Genomic DNA, 24,418 nt, shown 5'->3' on the forward strand with positions numbered 1-24,418 from the left:
TATATTTTGAATAGAGTAAATAAGTACAATGCTTGGCCCCTGGTATATACTGTATTATGATTATATAATTTTATTATGTGTTTTGAGAAGTCTTTCCCCCACAAGACTAAGATTTGCAACAAGGCTTGGGAAAGTATTGATTTCATTTTCTCCCTGCTTCACACAGTGCCCAGGACCCAGGACACAGGAGTGTAATAAATAATGCTTTAAGATGAAACATGCAAGTATTTTACCATCATCTATAAATTGTATCACATAGACAAATGAAAGTCTTGCTTGAGTTTCAGTTTTGTTTCAAAATTAATAGGAGGAAATAGAATCTGCTACCACATAATACACTTGGATAATTATTGCTAATAATAACCTGGATATTTGCCCATCCAGTCTCTACTGTATTCATTTCCTGAGGCCAGTGTAAGAAATTACCACAAATTGAGAGTCTTAAAATAAGGGAAATTCATTGTCTAACAATTCTGGAGCCAAAAGTCAGAAGTCACCAGGCTGAAATCATGGTGACAGCCTTCTCCAGTCTCTCATGGCTGCAGGCACTCATTGATTTTTGTGGCTGCATCTTTTCCATCTTCAAAGCCAGCATATTCAAATATCTCTTTACTCTGTCTTTACACTGCCTCCTCCTCTATGTGTGTGTCAGATAAGAACACTTGTGATTGAATTTAGGGTCCGATAGGATAATTCAGGTTAATCTCACCATCTCAAAATTATTTTTTATTAAATTTATTGGGATGACATTGGTTAATAAAATTATATAGGTTTCAAGTGTACAATTCTATAAAATGTCATATGTATATTGCATTGTGTGTTCACCACTCAAAGTTAAATTTCCTTCTGTCACCATATATTTGACCCCCTTTTCCCCTATGTACCTCTCTCCTTCCTCCCTTCCTTCTAGTAACCATTAGTCCACAGTCTGTGTCCATGAGTCTCTGTTTGTCATGTTTGTTTTTTGCTTTCGGTTTTATATCCCACACGTAAGTGAAATCATATGGTTGTCAACGTTTTCTCTCTGAGTTATTTCACTTAGCATGATAATCTCAAGACCATCCACGTTGTTACAAATGGCAGTATTTCATCTTTTCTTATGGCTGAGCAATATTCCATTGTATATATGTACCACATATATACTAAATTCTTTATTCAATCATCTATTGAAGGGTACTTCAGCTGTTTCCATTTCTTGGCTACTGTGAATAATGGTGCAATGAACATCAGGGTACAAATATCTTTATGGATAAATATTTTCAAATTTAGGGGTAAATACCCCAAAGAGAGATTACTGGGTTATATGGTAATTCTATTCTTAATTTTTCAAGGAATCTCCATACTGTTTTCCATAATGGCTGTACCAGTTAACATTCCCACCAGCACTGTATAAAGGTTCCTTTTACCTCACAACCTAACACTTGTTATTACTTGTCCTGTTGATTTAAAATCTTAATTACATATGCAAAGACCCTTTCTCTCTGTAGAGTACGATGTACACTACACATTCCAGGAATTAGGACTGCTATCTTTGGGTCATTTTTCAGCTTACTTCATGTTTCTACATAGGAACTGATTAAAGAATATGGCATGAATAAAGAAATGCTTAGTTTGTGAACAGCCACGTACTAACAGGTAACATTAACTGGAAAGAACAAGAAAGAACACACTAGTTCTCATAACTATTATCTCAGATGACTCTCATAATAACTGTGAGGTTGGATGGTGGCATTTTTACTTAAATATTAAAAATATTTAATTATCACAAAGTGTCAAAAATGTGATTTGAAGCTCTTTTTTGTTTGTTGTTGCTTTTGGTCTCTGTATTTTAACTCTGCCAACTATCTCGCTACTTTTGACCTTCTAAGGACTGGTATTTTCTACATATCTAAGGGGAAGGGGAGTTTAACTGTTTCAAAATATTTTACACATTTATGAATTCGTACAATCACTAGAAATAAAATCTAAAATAATGTTTTTTAATCAACTTTCTTTAAAAAATAACATTTTATCACTATAAATATAGATTGAATGCTGAAACCTTTAAAAATAATCTTGATTGATGACCTGCAAACTATGCATGTTTCATTTATTTATGACATGTACTGGAGAACAGCCCGCTTTAATATTCAATATTTTTAAACACTCAGAATATTCTGAAAAGCTCTAAGCAAATCCAAACACAATTTACAGTCATTTGGGGATTTGTTTGAAGTACTAATAGCTATCTACTTGAAATTTATTCTGAGTTTAGTACTCTGATATTATTAACTCATAGCTTACGTGGTGTTGTTTCTACAGATCAGAATTTATAAACTTTGAAACGGAAGCTGAAATTTAAGAAATCATGGGGATCACTTCATCCAAACCCCTTATTTACCAATGGCACTAATAAAAAATTGTGGCATCTAAGGTGACAAAGCGAATAAGTCTTAGATGCTGGCAAAAACTCCACTCTCTCAATATCAGCCCAAGGCAAATTTCTTTTCTCTTGCTTTCTTTTTTTCTCCCTCCCTCCCTTCCTTTTTTTCTTTCTTTCTATATATTTTTTCCTTTTGTGGTTTCCCTTTTTTATGTTATTCTTCTCTCTTTCAATGCGGCATGTCAATAACCAAAAGTACACACCCTGCCTCCCAGCCCCATATTAAAAGATTTAGGATAGCAAGTGTTAGCAGTGTCTGATCAATATGAAGTTTTCTGATTCTCTCTGACTTTCAAAATCATTAAAGTTTAAGGAACATCTCTCATAATTTAGAGATTACCATTCCTATGAATTATGAAGTGATGTATCCTATACAATTTAAATACATATAACCTATTTAAACAATATTTATTTTTCAGTCAGAAAATATTTATCAAGTTCCTATATCTTCCAGAAAAGATACAGAGGCTATAATGTTAAAAAAAAAAAGATAATATTTGTTTGTTTTTATATCTTTAAAAAAGAAATGTGCATGTATTAATAATACTTTACTATACTTTAAAAATTTTTAATATGGTAGATTACATGATGTGTGTGTGACTGTTTTAATAGACTTTTTTTTTTAGAGTACTTTTAGTTTCACAGCAAAATTGAGAGGAAGGTACAGAGATTTCCCATATACTCCCTGCCCTCACTCATATATAGCCTCTTTCATTATCAAAGTCCCCAAAGTGATATATTTGTTTCAACTAATGAACCTACATGAGCGTATCATTATCATCCTAAGTCCACAGTTTACATTAGGTTTCCTTTTTGGTATTGTACATTCTAAGAATTGGGACAAATGTATAATGGCACGTAGCCACCAATACAATATTACGCAGAGTAGTTTCATTGCTTAAAAATCTTGAGTGTTCCGCCTATTCATCTCTCCCTCCCGTCTAACTCCAAACAACCACTGATCTTTTCACAGTCTTCATAGTTTTGCCTTTTCCAGAATGCCATATAGTTGGAATCATGCAGTATGTAGCCTTTTCAAATTGGCTCCTTTTATTCAGTAATATGCACTTAAATTTCCTCTCTGCCTTTTCATGTCTTGATAGCTCATTTCTTTTTAATGCTTAATAATATTCCATTGTCTGGATTTTCACAGTTTATTTTTCTATTAAACTACAGAAAGAAGGTTGCTTCAAGGTTTTGGAAATTATGAACAAAGCTGGCATAAACATCTGTGTGCATGGTTTTTATGTGGGCGTAAGTTTTCAACTCTTTTGAGTAAATACCAATGAGTATGATCACTGGATTGTATGGTAAGAGTATGTTTAAATGTGTAATATGCCAACTTTCTCCCAATGTGCATTTTATGTTCCCACCACATGTTGTGTGTGTGTGTGTGTGTGTGTGTGTGTGTTTTACCACAATTAAAAAAAGAAGAACAGTGGAAAAGAGTGAAAAAGGACAATCAATGAACTATATAATGTAATTTCAAGAAATGTTAACTACTATAAAGAAGAAAAAGCAAGATGGGGTATCAGATTTTTCTGTTTTTTATTATTTATTTATTTATTTTTTTTAAGTTTTCAAAGACAAAGAGCTACCCCATTTAGTAATTCAAAAAATAAAACTAACACGAAAAGCACTAACTTGTGTCTTATGGATTTCCATTATGGATTAAATGGGATGTTATATATATATATATATTTTTTTTGTAAATTATTTGTATATTATTAGAATTTGTTTCTTCTTCTGTCCATAATGAAAGCAGAATTCATTTCATCCTTTCTAACTTGCTTAAATAGATTCCCCCACAATGCATTTCCTTTACTTAGTTCTCTAACTAGTCATAGCTCCTTAGTTCTCTAACTAGTCATAGCTCCTTTACCCTCCCATAACTAGTCTATATTCTTGAGTAAAGACTACTTAAGGTGCAAAGATATCATGCAGGGGATAAAACCCATTTCAAGTTGGGACATGAGGAATAATTAAGCACATAGGTTCCTGTTCTAATATCGCACTAATGGTGCACAGAGGAGGGGATAATGGAAGCAAGGAGAGGTTGAGAAGCAAATACAACAAAATAATGAATCTGTGATGATTGAAAACAAAGCAGTTCCCCAATTTCCTTCCAGGCAGAGAGATGGAGATGATCATTTACCTAATGTTATATGACTAAAGCTTCCTTAGTGCCATTTATATAGAAAAATTTGAATGTAGCAAGTAAATATAAAATGAGAAGACTGAAGATCTTTGATATGTTTGGAATGGGATTGAATTATATACAAGAGATTGAATTGTATATAATTATATCATATATAATTACATACAATTACATATATTCAATTATATATTAGAATTATATATAAAGGGAGCATTGCTAACAAAGATATGGTGTATAACTTGGGACCTAAAATGATTAAAATATTACTTATGTTCTCCATCCTGAGGGATAGTAAGAAAATGAATGAGAATGACAGGGAATAATAGAAGTGTTTGATGATATTCTGGATATTTTATTTTATTGGTCTAATATCTAGTGACTTTTTTTTTTTTTTGAAAAGAACCCTCCTTTCCTATCGCAGATCCACTTTGTTTTGACTACAGTTGATCATATCTAACAAAGGGTAGAAATGTGACTCAGATTTGGCCAATGTGCCCCATTCCCCTGGCTATTGGTGATTGGCTTAGGTATGGAAACAATTAAGGATTTTTCCTGGGATTTTTCTGCTGGTACAAACTGGATATTATTGCTAAGCTGGCAAGATGTGAATTAGACAGTGCTTGGTTTTCTTGTCTGCCATGTGGAAAGGGGCTTTACGAAAAGTGGAATGATACTATCTAGATATTAGAGAGATAGAGTCCTGTCTTACCTTGGTATTTTTATTTAAATGAAATATGAAGTTTTTGTGTATTTGTTTGTTTAGAACTATTTCTTAAAGAAATATTTATTTGTACATAGCGTTGTTTATCGATGTCCCAATCTTACTCAGAATCCCATGGCAATAATAAAGATAATGATGATGATTTGTTAAGAGCTAAATGTCTAAATATGTGCTAAGGGTCTTATATGCATTCTTTCCTCACTTACTAAATTCACAATATTGTAAGATACCTAAAACAACACAAACCTTCCCCTTTCCTTGAATCATGGCAGAGGACACTGGATATTCTCTATCAGAAAACAGAAACAGTAGCCCAGATGCAGCCAAGGGCACAAGTTACACAATTTAAACTGAGATTCATTCCTAAAATTGTTTACAATGTTGGTATCTAGCCAACACTCTGAAGAAGGAAATTACAAGTTGGTGGAATTAATAGATTCCAGCAGCAAATAAATGAAATTTAAGGTAGACTCTAATCTCCCATAAAATACCAGTCCTAGCTTACTTCTGAAGTGCTGAATAACAATTCTATGTCCTTGAAAAGTAGAAAGTTCACTGATATTGTTATATCTGACAGTAGAAATTCTAGGTTTATTTTTCTGTGTATTATGCTTTGGCCATATCAATCAGATTGGCTGCCCCAAGGTCTTCTTATAACAGATATTTATAGCATTGATTTGGGTATTAAAAACATACTCTTCGAAAGTAAACTGGACTGAAGCTGAATTCAGCTACAATCAAAATTAACTGCTTTCTTCACAGCAATAAACAAATAACAATCTTTTTACTTACAAGAGTACTTTTTTAAATTTGCTTTCTTAATCATGAATGAACAGCCATCAATTCTAATCCTTTTATTACTTTCAAAAGCCTTCTCTTCAATGAAGCATTCAGTGACCACCACACCTGCGTAGGTATTGCCCTTCTCTGCCTCCTTACAATATTTTATTGTAAAATGCTTATTTCAATGTGTTTTTATTGTAGTTATTTTGTGTAATTTTTGTAATTATTATTGTATCATTATATATCTTATGAAAAAATATTATCTATTATATAATAAATTCTGTTCTTTACATTCTTCATTGTCAGAGATGGTTTTGTACAATTGAAATTTAATATTTATATACCTTGGGACCTACCACAATGTTGGGAATTAAATAGTGTGTTTATTCTAGAACGAATATATAAATAAATAAATCTTATATATACATCTAAATAAGTAATGTTAGAGTACTTCTATAGACAGACTTATATCCATAAAACATTCCCTCCTTGCCTGTTTAAAAAAAAATTAAAAAAACACCTAAGCTGTTTACTTGGAATATACAAAATGTCATAGATGGTAAAGTGATTTAATTAGTATCTCAAAATTCATGTCTACCTGGAATCTCAGAATGCGACTTTATTTAGAAGTAGAGTCTTCAGACATATGATTAAGTTAAAACCAGGTTATACTGGATTAGAGTGGGCCTTAAATTCAGTAACTGGCATCTGTATCAGATAAGGAGAGAACACACAAAGATGGAGACATATAGAGAAGGCCAAATGAAGACAAAAGCAGAAATTTCTGACAAGCCAAATACTGTCAAGAATTGCTAGGAGGCCTCAGAAACAGGAAGATGCAAGGAAGGGTTACTCTCTAGAATCTTCAAAGGGAGCATGGCCCTGACAATATTTCAATTTTAGACTTCTAGCTTTTGGAAACCAGAGAGTAAATTTCTGTTGTTTTAAACCACCCAATTTGTGGTATTTTATTACAGCAGCCTTAGGCTACATACAAATGGGTTATAGTGAACTTTAAATACTGGGTAAACAATTAACTAGAATAATCAGTTGATGAAAATTTCTCAGAAATAATCACTAAAAAGGCAAATCAGCACAAATAAAATAAAAAGGTTGCAATGAAATTATTTGAAAACATCTCAGGCATGTCCTGAATGCAGTATATATTTGACTAAAACTCATATATCTATTCATCTGCAGGCAGGCATGAGAATTCATTTTCAGAATGATGACCCTGAAGCACTAACACATCGTGAAATAGCCCATCATCTTCATTTGAGTGCGTTTATTGAAGCAAGATGGAATAATTTATTTTTGAGAGATTTATAGATACAAGAGTTGAACTAAATGGGTTTTCTTCTTAAAATTTATTAGTTTTCTCTTGATTGGTGGTTATTAACCTTTATTATTATTTTTTGTTTGTTTTAGTCATGGTTTCCCTCAGAATCTAAACTCTCTCCTTTGAAAAATACATGTATGCACCTATTCTTTTTTTCTGTTATCTAATAATTTCAGGATGATCAGAGATTCCCTGATACCAATTTATACCTTGCAGGGTCTCTAAGCATCCCTATTTTGGAGAATAGCAAATTAGGAAAGACAGTTTCAATCTCCAGATTTGGAGATAATATTCAATGTTTATTCAATTCATTTAATTCATTGGTGCTAAGAAAAACTTACATGTGGTCTTAATTTATTCTCACTGTACACAGTCATGGCCCTGTGTTTTTCTTTTGTGAAAAAAAGTATAAATTATGATATTCTAGAAAAGGTAGGATTCTAGCATTAAAGAGACAACACCTAGGTAAAGAAATAATTCAGACAAAAGCAAAGGTAAAATCACACAATAAGAATAAGAAAGAGGCTGTGTATACACACAAGATATTGTAACATACATACATGTACAAGTGAATGCTCTATCAGTGGTACTTACAGCATGTCTCTTAACTACTCAAAACCCTTCAATGATGGCCTACCATATACTAAAGCTAATTACCATGGACCTTAACTATTTATTAAGAAAAGTTGTTAATATAAAGGCTACCAAATTTTGGAACATTTTTCCATAATGCAAAAGTTTTTTTTTTAGTGTTGAACCCATATTTCCAAGGAAAAATTAAAGCAAGAAAATTAGAAATAAAATGAACACATCCCCTCTATTTCTAAAGTTCCATTGCAGCTCCAGGCAGACACGACTTCACTAATCAGACATGATCCCTGTAATATGTAGATACAAAAGCTGGCTATGTAGAAAACAGGCTAGATGTTATTCACTGTCTGAGGCACAAGGCATACAGCTGTGGAATACAAGGGTCTGCAGGGCTGGGGGCATTGCGCTAGCTTGCAGCTTCCTGATCTTGGCAGAGGAAGGCCTGCCTTAAGACAGACAGCTCTGAGTGTTTATAGAGTTGTTCTTAAAGTTTAGCCTACAAGCTGTATATTCAGCAATCCTAATGATTTTGTGAGATCTCTATATGGCTTAATAAATCCTTTTTCTTCTTGTCAGAGGATTCTTTTTGCCACAACTGAGAACAGTAACTGGTACATTGTCCCTAAAAACTGATGTTTTATCCCTCATATGCACGGGTATGCGTCAATGGCAATTGGAACTATTTAGAAATCCACAGATTGGATAGTGACTTGACTTATGGCAAGATTTTTCTCCGAGGCACTTAAAACAACAGCAATAAAGCAAAACATAAAAAACTGTATGAACCATGTGAAAAATAATGAGCAAAAAATTGAGAGACAAGAAAGAAAGAAAAGTTGAGTCAGGAAATAGTGAGAGGGGAAGCATGCCATTGAGAGAATAGCTTTGACAAATTTCTGATTTCCATCGCTGGGCAGAGTAAAGCCTACTTTTATGATTCCTTACTGTATTATTATTATTTTATGATTTCTTATTTTATCTTTATCTTGAACTATCTTGAATGAGTCTCAGTAAAAGAATCCATCATAAGAATCTATACTAAAACAAACCACCACAGAAGAGAGCGGAAAGGTAGGGGGCCACATCTCCCTCCCTCCCTCCCTCTCTTCCTTCCTCCCTCTCTTCCTTCCTCCCTTCCCTCCTTCCTTTCTTTCTATTTTCCTTTTATCCTCTTTCCCTTTTATCTCTATCTGCTCACTAATTTAATAAAAACGATTTCAATACTAATCTAAATCAAGCATATTCAACTAATATTCCCTTACAAAGTCCAGAACATTATCAAACTCACACATCTCATTAAGGAGTTTCAGCTAATCAAAGATGCTTGTTCCGAGGCCTAATTTGTCTAGTATTTCAATACCTGTATATTATCCTATTCATCACTTGATATTTTCTTATATCTAGGACCAATATAGACCAACTTATTTTAGCCTAGAGAGGAAAAGGATAAAATTTTTTAAAAAAATGGAAATGATAATGAAGAGAGGGTGTTTTGAAAGTGCAAAGTCAAAGACAATTCTGAGCTTTGGAGTCTCTGATATTGACTATATCACATAATGATACAATTAGCATATACATTGAAGTCAGAGAAGAGAGGTTGATTTGTCTGTTTGTTTGTCTTATTTTGTAGTGCAAAATTTTATATTTGTTGGAACCATATAATATCCAAATACAAAATGCAAAATAAGCAACTGAATGTACAAAGATGGAATATGTAAGAGACATCTGAACTAGAGACAGATTAGGAAGTTACTTGACGACTGGTGATATATCTACTATAAATCAATTTTTGAGCTGTGAGAAACCTCACATTTTGTAAATTTGTGCACTAAAACTACAGCATGTATAGCAAAAATATGATTGGGAAAGGTCACTTACGATGTAACTTTGTAATCATAGCATTAACAAAATAATAACAATACTAATAAAAGTACAACCACATTTTAATATTTTACAGCATTTATCACAAGAATCATAGTCAATCCTTTGCAGTACCACTTAGGATTTAGTGCTTTTTCCTTTGAGATATAGATCCTAAAGGGAATTGACTTTTAATATAGTACAATGTCATCAAAATTAAAATCTGACACATATTTTCATTAATCTCTTCCCTTAATGAAGCAGGAAAGTCTTCTATACTCATCTCTTAACTAGACATCTTGATTCAGTGAAAACTATCTTTATAAAATGATTGAAGGCACTAAATCATCTGTACAGCACGAAAGCACAATATATCCTTCTGCATATTTTCTTGCGTCATTATATTGACAAAGATTTCTCTAAAATTTGACCAGGCTTTCCCCAGGTTGTTTTCAAACCCTAACATGCTGGGGAAAATTACATATAAATCAACACAAATTTCAAAACTTTACTGACATCATTCCACTACTTATTACTTGCTAATATGGTGATTTGGTACAAAAAATATACATGGTAGTGGAATATATTTGACTTGACTATTTCATGAAAGAGAATATAACCAGAAAAGTAGACGGCCAAGACTTGAAACCTAGAGACCACCTAAATCCCAATGAAAAACAGTCCAAGACACAGGTTAAATAAAAGTGATGCCCATGTGAAGATAGATTGAGATAGAGATAAATGAAATAAAGGAGCTGGACAAGTTCTGATTAACTCACAGCTCACACTATTTCTAGTCCCACTGTCTATTTTCTTTGTAAAAATTCTATTTCTTTTCCTCTCTCCCACTTTGTTCTCTATGATCTCCAGTGTTCTTTCTCAGTTATAATTTTAGGTTTTGAAGTGTTATGCCTTACAATCTGAGTCATGAGACCTCACGTGGCCTGTTCCAGGTGTGCCTGCATGGATGGCAAAATCAAAATGCTTTCTGCCGTACATAGCATTTGCTTTAAAAATAAAAATGTGTAAATATTTTTACCTTTTCAAGTAGCATCTGAAATCTTAAAAGTTAAATCTCTAGATGCTAATGTAAAAGCGCCTTTTAGTAGCTGCTTTCATATATGGAAAAAATGCTGATTGATTCTTTAATAACTTTTCAGAAGTCCCTTCTACTGGGACTTCCTCAATACCATCACTCAGCAGTATTCAGGGAATTTCAAGTTTCTCCTGTAAATCTCTTTATACCTGTACTGTCTCCCTCACCTTTTGTATTTTGTTTAATCAGTTTACGTGTTTTATTTTTTCTTACTCCTAAACTAAAAATCTTCTAGGCAATGTCCATGTAATTTTACTATACAGGGTATGGGTCAGTTATTTTGTTCAATCTCTACATACTAATCATTGTCAAAATGACAAATCTAAAAATTCAATTAATATAAAGGAATCAAATTAAAAGCTGATGTTATATGTTCACCATTTAGTTGATGACATATATTCATTATTATATTCTTTTTTCAAGAAATCAAAACCTTTTTCTGGTTATCAATTTTCACCTTGTAAATTTTTAATATGATGAAAGTAATTATTAGTAAATTTAATTATACAACTTACATTTAGCAGATATTTCTTTTGCAGAGTTATATTTCTTTTAGAACTATTTTAGCCTACACACTTAAGAAAATTAATATTATACTATAAAATAGCCCCCAGTAACAAAATGGTTTGTCCTCATATGTACTTGTTATAAATAAATTATAGTTTGATTTTGAAAGTGTTTTCTCCTTACTTGAATGCTAGATTTAAAAAAAAAAAAAATTATCAAGTTCAAAAGTTATCTGATGGAATTATATAGAGGTTTAAATTAACCCATCATAATTCTCTCATTATCATACAACTGGGTTCATGTTGTTATGTGTATGTGTGTGTACATGTGTGTACATGCAAATGTACTTTCTTTCCAATTTTAATACCACCTTTAACGTTGTTTTAAACGTTCCCCTGGTATTACACGATCTGTAGAAAGTTTTTGACTTGAGTAATCTAGCCTTTTCACTGAGCTCTCCCTGAACCCCTGTGAACAAGAAATTATCCAGAACATTGAGTACTCTGGTGACTCCGATCTGCTGACATTTTCCACTATAAACAGGAAATCAAAAAAGATTTCAGCCTTAGGAAAAATGTTACCAAGGCTGCCGCATCACACTTTCTTAAGAAGACTCAGACGAAAAACTCATTAAAAAAGAAATGCAAATACAATAATTATCAGAAAGCCATTTAAAATTTTCCTGCTTTTCTTTATCCCAGTCTTTGCACATCTGAGAAACCATTGTAATGTCATAACCAGAGCACTGATGCTGAATGTTGATATGAGACATTTGTAGTCTATTTTTTTAACCATGACATAAGGTGGAAACTAGGAATAATATAGCTTATCTGCTTTTAAATGTCTCAAAAAATGAAAGTAAGGAAGAAAAGGAAGAAGGAAATAAAGAGAAACTAGTAACAGCTGAAGTCATTGATTTGGGATTCAAAATAAACCATAATTAATGGGATCGATTAAGGAAAATATATCATTAATTAGTCATAGTTTAATGGTCTGAAGTGACTAATTGCATTCAAGGAAAAAGGAAATAAAGAGGTAGAAATAGAAACATGATGGAGAAATTTAAAAAAATAAACTACTTATACAAGATAGACAAAGAATCAAAAAAAAAAATAAAAGATACATAGTATATTATAGGGTCCTTACATTTTGAAGGTTGTAATGAAAGTGGTTACAGCTTATTTTGCTCAAATCTACAGTACTCTAGGAAGATCTTACATTAATTTTTCACTCTAGATTGTTTTTTCCTAGATTTCTTCTTCGGTGACTGTAATGTCAACTAATAAATTTATGAAATAAAAATAAATTTTTAATATTTTCCAAGCAAAATATAATTAGAAAAGAAAATGAATTGGAGATGTATGAATTAATGACATTGTCAAATATTTATAAAAGTAGGAATTATCTACTCCTTTAAGTTCTTAACTTCACAGTTCCTCTTCATTATACATAACTAAAGGCCAAATTTGTATTGATCAATACTTCAAAGCTTATACCAAATAAATATGTGTTTGTGTATATTCTCTGATTTATATAAAATTTTCCTGAAATATGTCTTACCTCATTCTGAAGATCTCGGATCATTTTGCTCTTTCTTTCTACTTCAGTCTTTAAAAAATTAATCTGAAAATAAACAGAAAATTATGTAGACACATTTTAGATTTATTTTGGTAGCTTTTAGAAATTTATTTTCATGATTTGGAAGTGAATATAATAATTATCTTCATCAATAAATATTGAAAAAGAACAAAGAATTAAAACTTTTATTAACCAAATTTTTAATGCCTAATTCATACATATCTATTGATTAATTAAAATAGCCTTTCCTCATGTAATAAAACATTCATTTTTTTAAATGAATTATTTTATTCTCTTATCTGCTTAAAACTCAATCTTTAAAAAAGCGTTTCTTAAAACAAAAAAGAAAAAAACTAGATTCTAGGGTTGGACTTAAGAATCTATTTCTAAAACACTCTGCAGGTAATTTTGACCTATGGCCAGGTTTGAGAGCAACTGCATAGTGATTTTCCTTACCTCACGCTCATGGAAGTTTATAAATACTGTACCAAAGAAGCCATGACGTTTCCTATTGAGTGTGATATTATTCGGATCTGTAAACTTAGGCCAGTTATCCAAACTGTATTTGCATGAGCATAGCATCATTATCTGCCTGTATTTTTTTTAAAAAGTCAACATAGTACAATAGCTAAGATATGTGACATATAGTCACTGAGGGTTCACTACGACAGTAGATGAAACATTTAATTTCTCCAGTTTTCAAATTTTGGTAGTCACATTTAAAAAAGTAAAGTGACACAGGTGAAATTAATTAATTTTACTAATACATTTTGTTTAATATACTCAAAATATTATCATTTTGACATGAAATAGACTATTAATGACATAACTGACATTCTTTTGCAATATGTCTTTAAAATCCACTGTGTATCTTACACTTACATCATATTTCAGTTTGGACGAGTCATTTTTTAATGCTCAATAGCCTCATCTATCTATTATGTATCAGAAAACACAGTCTTAGAGGATCCCTGGAATGATACAAAAGAGACTGGCATTGTGTATTATCTCTGGAGATAGATGAACCAGTGAAAATCAGGTTAAAGAATGAAGATAATTTTTACCATACACTAGGATTTTTTAAAAAATTAGGCTTGAAACATTTCAAATGTAAACAAAAGAACAAGAATATGTAAAATGCTCTGGGCCCAACTCTAGGAATAAACATAAGTAAAGGTTTTGTCCAATTTTCTTCAAACCTTGTAAAGAAAATGTTACACATACTATTAAAGCCCCACTTTTCTTCCTTCAGTTTCCCCAGAGGTAATCACCACCCTGACGTGTATGTGCATTAGTTTTGTGCATGTATTTGTGCATTTTTACTCACTGTGTATTGTGTAACGCCTGTTTGTTACTTACAAGTCCTGGAAATTACATGGCACACCTGGAGCTTACGAAGAGAGGAAGCGGGGGGAGGGGGAGAGAGGGGGAAAGAAGGGGAGAGAGGGGGAAAGAGGGGAAGAGAGTTCTGCTTTTATTGAAGTCAAAGGTGAAGGCCCAGGGTTTCAAGGGCTGACTATTGGTGAATTTAAAAGAGTGGGAATTTAAAGCATGGGAAGAGAAAAAAACAAGTGGACCAATGATCAGTCATCCGTAACTTATGGAAATCAGCTAAGATCTCTAAAGCAAAGGAGCAGGTGTGGGTGTGTGGAGGACGGGGGATGGGGGAAGCGTGGGCAGGCTGGATCCTTCAGTAGCTGGCAATGTGTTTATTGAGAGAGCCATTTTTGAAGTAAGTGTCTATGAAGTGGATGCCTCTGCAATCAAAGCTTAAGTTCTGCACTTGCATTACAAGTAAAAAAAACAAAAACAAAACAAAACAAAACAGAACAAAAAACCCAAACTGTCAAGCGTTTTATGAGCACTGGAAAATTTTGATATGTTACAGATTTGTCTTTAGTTTAAGTCATAAACTATTTAAAGCTATCTTGCTTATATTAATATCCTGCTTTTCCACTGATACCTTTATTTTTTCCAAATCCTCACATTTTGATACTACTCAGTCACTATATGTTATCCATAATTAACAACTAATTAAACTTGTAATGAAAATATATTGCAATGTCAAAAATATAATTATTTAAATGTTAAACTGGGACAGAAAAACTTGAGAATGCAATACTCAAATATTCAGGACTTAAAATATATTCAGAGTCTTCAAAAAGTATTAGCATTCTGAAACCATTGGTCTAGAATTGCAGCAGGTTTTAACATTCTTAGAAAAATAAGCATTCTTTGTTAATGAAATGAAAGAATTTTCAGAGACAAAAGTATCATTAATTTACCTTGAATAAAGAATGAAAGAACATAGCAAGTCTTTATTCTTAATGAGAGTCAAAGCTTGAAGCTAATCCTTGCTTTTAGACTAATTATGTCTCACTTACGGCAAGTTAAACCGTAAAAATTAACAAGAGTAGGGAAATGCATCCAATGACCATTAATATCTTTAATTACTCTGGTTACACCTGAGAGCTCATTCTTCCTTGCTATTAGCTTTTTCACGAGGAATACAGGTTTGAAAGATTTGTCACTCTATTGTTATGTTAGGGAAAAAAACCCCAGATGTTCACATGTTCACATAAAGTATTTTCAACAGAATTAGATCGAGAGAGCTTTACTGCTTTTTTGATTTAATTTTTCAGAAGAGTATCGTCTTTTATATTTTTGTGATTTTTAAAGCAATATCTCCTTTAAGTTTCAAGCATTTTACTATTCACTTACCAAATGATGTGAATATTTGCAACATCTTTTGCATAAAATATACAATCTGTTATTTTTATGGAAAAAGGCAGAATAATTAGAAACGTAATCAAGGACAGTGCATAAGATTATCTACTCTTCATTTTCTATCCAGCTAAATAGGCATTTAAATGTTAAGTCATATAAAATCTCAGAAGGTTTGCCACACAATTTCCATTTGAAACCTTCTAAAACATAGATATAAATAAAGCAAGATTTCTATTTATGTATATTTGCACTCATTTATTTATATATTCTGTGATTCAGATACTTAGCATCCTACTTCCATTTTTTCATTTATTTTAATGTTTCTTTTCTATTTTCTGAATTTTTTTCTTTCGCGCTGCTTTCCATGAATTTTTTTTTTTAATTTTTTTTATCGTTACTACTACTCAACTATTTTCTTCTAGAGATTTGTGTAACCTAGTGTGTTATTTCTTTTAGATATTGGGTAGTATCTATATTTAATATTTCCAAAAAGCTCTTTTTTGTGCTTTCTTGTTTTTTTCAGTGCATTGTGAATACTTCCCTTATCTTCTTGAGTGTATTTAAAACATTTAGCTTCAATTCTTAGTTTACCTATTTCAGAAATTCTGCTTCACAGTGCACATGTGCTCCAAAGCATGGTTTTTCTTTTTAGTAGCTCTATATCTCATATTTCAGTGTTATTTTAGCTTCTTAGCTTATTTTATCTGGGTTGTTAGCTACTCTGTGTGGCAATGTGTATGGGAAAAGAGCAAACAACAATAACAACAACAAAACAAAACAAAACAAAAAACAAGGCAGTAGCAGCAGTCCTGGGAAAAAAGAGAAAGATCCAGGGTAGAGAATCTTGGACCCAGAATTCTGCTGAGGGTTCTCAGGTAGGTAGGATTTGTAAGAACTCCATCATTTCTGATTCCTTTAACTCCTCACTTCGGCAGGGCTTTAGACTGTACCAATGTTACTATGATGACATAGAGATCTGAGTTGTTGCTAAGGGCTCCCAGGATGAAGAAGAGGGAGGTGATACTCCAAAGGAAGAGTGAGAGAAAGCAAAAGAGTAGAAGTTACAGATGTCCTTCAGCCTACCCTCTTAGGCACCCTACTGCTGCCCTGACCCAGCCAACAGCAAATATTCTACCTCATGACAAAGACCAAAGACCAAGGTAGTCCCTTCTCATTTACACGCTGAGCCAGCTCCACTAAAACTTCCTTTGAAGTTGGTCATTTGGAAATTCTTTCTTTACCATAAACCTTCCCTGTAGTAATGCATACATTTTCCACGTTTGTCACCAGATGGTAGAATGCATGTATACATTTGTTAACGTCAGAGTAGAATGAGGTATACTTCTAATACTACTTCACATCACCTAGTTATACCAAGATTTTTATATCTAGTTAATTTTCTAAAAAATATAATAATAAGAGAATCCTGTGCTGAAATATATTCTGGTTCTCTCCTCACCATCTTTCTCTGTCTCTGACTCTATCTTTCTACATACATACAGACACTCACACATTCATACACACCAAATATACCTATGTATATCTTTATACATATTTATATAAGCCTACATGGTTTTTAAATTATTTTTAAAAATTGACAACAATAGCAAATATAAAGAAGAAAAGTCAGTCTGCAGTTAAGGGAATGTAAGCCAAAAAAGTCAACTCAATTATCTAGTAATTATTACTAACAGCAAAAATAAAGCCATGTTTAACCTTGATCACTACTAAGTAAAATGTCTGATTCCCACAAAGAAAGTGTTTCTAATTTTCTGGGAACTCCAGGTCAGTCTTGAACAATTCAGGGTCAGATTTTAAAAGCAGATACTGGCAACTCATTGAATACCAAACTATTTCGAATAGCAATATAAGTGGAGTTGAAGAAAAAGAACACCCTAAATCATGAACAAAGGGATATATATTTTTTTTAATCTTCTTTTTTTCAGGTACTCATTCTTTTTTCATTCCTGATTATTCTTACTATGATATTAGTAGATATCAATGGATTTAAATTGTTAAAAAGATGAAATAGTAATAGTGATGATAATGATCATGATCATAGTAATTGATAGTGACATTACGATTTATAATAAGAAATATAAATTTGTTTTTTCCATGGTTATTGACTCACAGCTCCTAAAACCTTGGAATTTCCTAAGTGCTTTTGGACTGCACCTAAGGATGGGGACTGGTTGCCAGGGGAACCGACCATGTAACTAGAGGGTTGGAACTTTTAGTTCCATTCCTCTGACCTTTAGGGAAGGGAGAGAGGCTGGAGGCTGAATTAACTGCCAAATGGTGAATAATTTAATCAATCATGCCTAAGTAATGAAGCTTCTATAAAAATCCAAAAGGAAAGCGTTCAGAGAGCTTCTGGATTGGTGACCACATGGAGATTTAGAGAGAGTGGCACACTCAGAGAGCATAGAAGCTCCACGCCCTTTCTCCATACCTTGCCCTATGCATCACTTCCATCCTGCTGTTAACCGAGTTATAGCCTTTTATAATAAACTGGCAATCTAATAAATAAAATGTTTCTTTGACTTCTGTGAGCCACTCTAGCAAATTAATTGAAGGAAGTATTTATTAGAACCTTCAATCTGCAGCTGGTAGGTCAGAAGCACAGGTGATAACCTGGGCTTGTGACTGGTGTCTGAAGTCAGAGTGGGAGGCAGTCTCATAAGACTTCAATACAATACTGAAGTTGCTTACAATTGATTATACACCCTGTTCAGTGCTTTGTGTGCATCACCTCATGATCACCAAATAAACTGTTATATAAATAGCACTGACATGCTTTTTATTATAAAAGAGCTTCAGAAATATAAAATAACTTTCTTATATTTACTCAGCTAAGCAGTGGTAGAGGTGAAATTGAAAAAAGGAGTGAGCAATGAGGAATGATATTAGTTTAATGTTTGGATATATTACATGCTAGATATGTTTTTGGAAAAAGCGTGTATGTTATTTTAATTGGAATCATCACCAAAATCCTGCAGATAAGGAAACTTGCAGAAGTTAAAGAGCTTGCTCAAATTCACAGAACTCGTAGATGGCCCACTAAGAATTTAAAAACAGAATAATCTTATTCTGGAGTGCATGCTAGGTATGCATCCACTTAGGGAGTTTTTGGTTTAGAAGAGTATTTTGGGGTGGGAGAGGGAAACCCTCATTCAAGGTTCAATGTTGAGCCATAAGAAAGACATCACAAGCATGCTGAGATAAGGGCATCAGTGACTTAGCTCGTACTTCCTCCTTCTCTTCCCAACTATGCATCCTTTGTCTGTGACATTTCCCATACTTATAGATACTCTAACTTTGAACATACTCTTTCAAAAGTTATAACCTTCTTCTTACTGGATCTTAGATACCATATGCATAAAATATTGGAATAATCATAAATTCATGCTTTGATTCTTCCAACTACTAGCTGTGTAAAAACAAGCAAGAAACTTACCTTCTCTGAGTCATTAATTTCCAGTAAAAAAAAAAAAAAGTGTAGTTTTATTGTGAGGATCTGAGATAACAGTATGTGTGAACACTTCTATTCTTTTCTAAATACCATCATTTTGTGACCAGGCTATGAAACAATCCAGATTACATGTGATAGGTCAAGACAGAAATGGGATTGAAATCAGGAGCACCTAGTCATCTGGGTCAGGCGTGGAGGAGAAAGAGCAACATGCTGAATGCTGAAAGTATGTCTGTTCTTTTATGTAACATCTGATGTCTGGAGAGCCAGACATTAGGATACCTTGCAGGTGAGCAGTGAGTGTTGCCATGGCATGGCAGAGAAGAACCAACAAGCTTATCCTTCTAAGAGGGCAGAACAGATAACAATGAATCCATTAACAAGAAACAATCTCGTGCCTAGGAAAGGCAACAGTCATCATTAGAAAGACTGTCTTCAGGAAGCGGATGTCCCGAATGACAGACAGGGCTGAGTTTCTGAAGCAAAACTCCACATTCTAATCCAAGTATTACCTTGCAAATGAAAGGCAAGCTGTCAGTTCATATAGGGGCTGGGATCCCAGGTAATTAACCTAGATGGAGGCTGTATTAACCATGTTTCTAGCTTCTGTAAACTTGATGCTTTAACATCTACCTTACACATATATGTAGACAAGCCTCATTATGAACAACCCAATAATATGCTTGTCATCCTATCTTAACCTCCTGTCTCCCCTATTGCTGCTCCCTCCCTAACCCTCTGAAAAAAATTCCTCCTTCTGTCGGAATGCTTTTCAAATACAGAGTACAAATTACAGAGCCCACAGCCCCAGCCACCCCTTGTATCAGGTGCTCACACTCCAGGTTACTATGCACCCATCCTAATCACCCCCAGGGCCAGATACCAGACTACTAGGGGCAGTCTCTATGCCCCAGAGCCCACTGACATCATTTACTCTGGCCAATCCTAAGATGGCACCCAGCCTCACCCATTCCTTCCCACATAAACCACAATAAAGGCCCACAGTTCCCCTGCCTCCCTCTGCCTTGAGTCCAGCACAATGCCTACCTCTGTGGTTCCTGTTACATGTCATACCACTGGTCTTGAGAACTGTGAGAAATAAACTATCTCTTTAATAACAGTTGTTTCTGTTGGGCTTACTGTACCTCAAATTTTCTATTCAATATACTATATTTTAAAACAGATTCTAGTTCTGCAAACAAGGTAAAAGATCCAGTCCTCATTTGTTGCATAATGTGGGTCAGGGCAATTAGGTACAAGTCTAATTTTCAGCACTGCTATCATGAGCACCATCCTTCCTGCCTATGGTGAATATTGTGAGAACTGAAAAGCGGGAGTCAAGAGAAAAAATCTGGAAAGAATTTTGATTGTTAAACTCTGGGGTATATCAGAATCACCTGTGGAACTGATTAAATAGGTAGATGCTGTGGACTCACCTGACAGACTCCTACTCAGTAGATGAAGCCTGTGGCTTAGGGATCTGAACAGTTTAACTTAGTTCAAGGTCAGTTACACCCCACAATTCAAGAGCCACTGATGTAAGTTGAGGCCTGACACAGCATTCCTGCCCCACTCTTGCCTTTGGCTTTTTATTCTTAAATGAGGGTTGGGAATTAGAAGACCCCTAAGAATCAAAGAAAACAAAAATATTTTGGGGGGAATAAATGCTGACCAAATATTTTTATGATCTTGGTGCCTGGACTTTCTTCATTGTATATTCATTTCTATGTTTAACATGTGTTTTTGTTTCATAGTGATTTTTTTAAAGGAAATAATTAACAATATCCCAGCCCCAAAGCAAAGGACACAAAAAGGAAACACACTTACAGTAGCCTGTTGTTTTTCTGCTTTCTCAGATGCCTCTTTAAGTTGATTTTGCAGGGCCTCCTGGAGAGACTTCATTTGTTCTCTAGTAGAAAATAGAGAGCAAAAGAGAGAAAGACATAATAAAATTCTGTTATTTCCTATGTACATTACAAAAAGATGTTTTGCTTTCTGCGTACATTTAGGAAACAGATAACTAGAATTGAATCGAGACACAGCTAAGCATACAGGGTGTATCTCAGGCTTCTGGTAATAAGGGTTTTTTCTCTCCTATGCCAGTACTAAAAGCATTCTGTATTTAAAGGAAATTGCCTTGCTATTGTGTCTTATACGAATCCCACTGTGTGAATCATCTGTGAGCTGCATAATGTGTCAAATCAAATAAATATAATAATTAGAGTTGAAAAGCTAATTTTAGTGACAGCATGCCAGAGTATGAACATGCTGGTTAGGAGAAAGTTACCATAGACTGCTGATAGGATAAAATTATTGTTGCCTTTGGATTCTCTTAATTGACTAATTCTAAAGCATTGTGCTTTAGACACCCTTCATAAAGCCTGGCACTTTTTTTATAAAAACAAAGAGAAAGGAAACTTATTTGTAACTTGAGGAATGCCTTATTTATTGGGAATAATAAAAGAAAAACTTGTCTGCACATATATACACATTGTGTCTCAAGCTCACAAATATATATGGACCCTGTCCACTTCTTAAAAATATAAATATTTCCATAAATATGCATTCCTCTCAACGGTTTACTCGTTTATGACAAATCACATTATTTTCTGTGACTTAATTTTATCACCTAAGCCATCACTTCAGAAAGTTCAGATTATCAGATAAGGGTTAGTGTATCAGTGAGTATGTGCGTGTGTGTATTGATTCTGGCTAGAGGAATAAACTCTTTTGAACTAAAAGCAACTACTAAATAAAAACATTTCTAGTCTTATCAGCACCCAAACTAATTTAAAATTCCCCATCTAGTGCCAAAAGTCTCCCTCTGGAACCTTGGTGTGTAACCACAACATAGGGGCTAGGGGATAGGAGAGTACCCTCTCAGGTTCATTTTTTTTTAATCTGTAAAATGGGGGCAACGATAGAACTACCTCATAGGTTTGTACTGAGGTTTAGATGATATAATGCATGCAAAATGCTTAGTATAATGCCTGAAATAGTCACTTAATAAATATGAGATTACTGTCACAGCTCCCAGCACTACTGCAGGTCCCTGTGTTCATTCTTTGACCACCACCTCCTGCATCACCACGAGCTGTTCTTTCATCCAGTGGGATTAAATATGGCTCAAATTTCTTACTCTAGAAAATCTTAAGTCCCAATTTTAATTTCAGAAATATCAATAAGAATCTGTATGATTGTTGGAATCGATTGGGGCTTTGTCAAAGCAAAATGTAATCTAAACAAGTTAATTACAAAACAAAATAATTACAGTCACTTTGGTTAGACGATTTATGCTTGCTTCGGTGAAGCATATAAAACGCTTTTGCTTAAAGTGGATTTTAAGTCTCAGCTTTCATTTCTTCCTCAAACAGGTTTTATTTTTCAGAATTGTTTTGTATGTGGACATTTAAAACTTGGACTTCTATTATCATTTTTGATATTTTCTACAAAGAGCATTCGTGGCATAATATAATATAATGATAATATGTACATATATTGTAGGCTTACAATGTAATAGGCACTCTTATAAGCTTTGCATCAAATACGAGATTATATTAAATAAAGACAACTGATACATAGAGAAATGGTAAAATTGTGTTCTGGAGCTTAATGTGCTCAAACTCCAGAGAGTTATTATACTACCTTTATTGTGAGAGAGAGAAAGAGAGAGAGAGAGAGAAAAGAAAGAAGGCTCTATGTGCTATTCCTAACGCTCAAATCTTCAAAATACAATCAAACTCTTATATTACCAATTGATAAAAAGTTATAGTAAAATCTTATAATAATTATTTTAATATTTTTGGATTTGAAAATTTTGTATTTATTTTTTTTTTAGTTTTTAAATGATCCATACATATAAAATATTACAGATTTTATAAAAATGAGCACATGTCTATATTCAAAAATTCCCACATACTGACATTTATAGGCAATGTAGGGAGAAAGACAAAAATAAACTGTAAAGGCTGGTAACAAAAACTGGAGAAGGCAGAGAATTCGGTACATTTTTTTCTGTGTAAGAAATGCTATCTTCCAGTGGTGATGTGGGACTTTTTAATCTTCTGATTCGCTCCATCTCCTTCTGCCTTCCAGGCTTATTTCTGCACATTCTCACTGCTCTCGTGCTTTAAGTGCCTCCAAATTTCTGCCTCACAGACATGCTAAGTTATATTCCTATGAGAAATGATTCCTGACTTGCTCATAAAATGCTCTTTCCACCAGCTGAAATTTCTAGACTGTGACTAGCTACTCTAGGGCCATATTTGATACTTAACCGAAACTTAATTCTAAAGAACTGATGGCTCCAGTGACATCTGTGATAGGTTGTTCAGATGTTGAGTACATTTTATCATATAATTTCATGGTTATAGCAATTTTAAAAGACAGTTGTTTCACACATCTTCCACCCCAAATTGTAAACAAGAAAACACACACCCGAATCACTATGGGAAGATTTTTTTTTTTTCAAATAGTTTCCAGTTTGTATTGTAATAACATCACACAGAGAACTTGCTACTACCCCCAACCATTTGTTTATTTTTAGAGAATATTATATTTTAAAACCTGTTAGTACACATAGTCCAAAACTGCCTTTTAGGTATCTCTACCCTCCAACCACTATAAAGAATAAAATGCTTTATTATCTTTTCTCAAGACAGTCTTTCAGGTACTTTAGGATACTCTTCTATCCCCCAGAGTCTCTATTATGTGGATGTGGTTACACACTCTCACTCCTAGCATAGTAAGGTTTAAAACTCTCTGTGGAGACTCCTCTGTCTAAATACTTCTGAAATGGTAACACTCAAGAGTCAACACAACTCTTTCTCTCTCTCTCTCTCTCTCTCCAGTCCGTTCCCCCATACACACATACAAAACATTCACATGCACATACACACTCCTTTCTTTGTCTCTCTTGGCAGAAAGGAACTCTCTGCTCTCTCCATGTAGTTGTATAAGGCCACCTCTTATCCCCTGAGTTAACTTACAGCCTAGTTCCAATGACGCAGAAACCAATTAGTTGCCTCTTGGCTATAATTCCAAGAGGGAAATTTTAATTGATTTAGTTTTGTTTCAGTAGCTGTCTCTGAGCCAATTAACTGTGGCCAGTGATGTCAGAGTCACATAAAAGAAGCATGACTTCTTGGGCCTACTTTTCCAGGTA

At 33.6% G+C, this 24,418-nt stretch overlaps 1 protein-coding gene across 4 annotated transcripts in view; it reads right to left on the reverse strand.

Moving 5' to 3' along the window:
- Positions 1–24,418, reverse strand: part of LUZP2 (leucine zipper protein 2) — a 415,565-nt gene that overhangs the window by 189,395 nt on the left and 201,752 nt on the right. For all 4 annotated transcript variants that reach the window (XM_011362583.2, XM_023532082.1, XM_023532081.1 and 1 more), the window contains 2 exons: positions 21,082–21,163; positions 13,038–13,100 (listed from right to left, as the gene is read on the reverse strand). In XM_011362583.2, coding sequence (XP_011360885.1) covers positions 13,038–13,100; positions 21,082–21,163 — 145 coding nt within the window. The remainder of the gene's footprint in view (positions 1–13,037; positions 13,101–21,081; positions 21,164–24,418) is intronic.

Source organism: Pteropus vampyrus, unplaced genomic scaffold (assembly GCF_000151845.1).
Source record: "Pteropus vampyrus isolate Shadow unplaced genomic scaffold, Pvam_2.0 Scaffold76, whole genome shotgun sequence".
NCBI classification, from domain to species: Eukaryota; Metazoa; Chordata; class Mammalia; order Chiroptera; family Pteropodidae; genus Pteropus; species Pteropus vampyrus.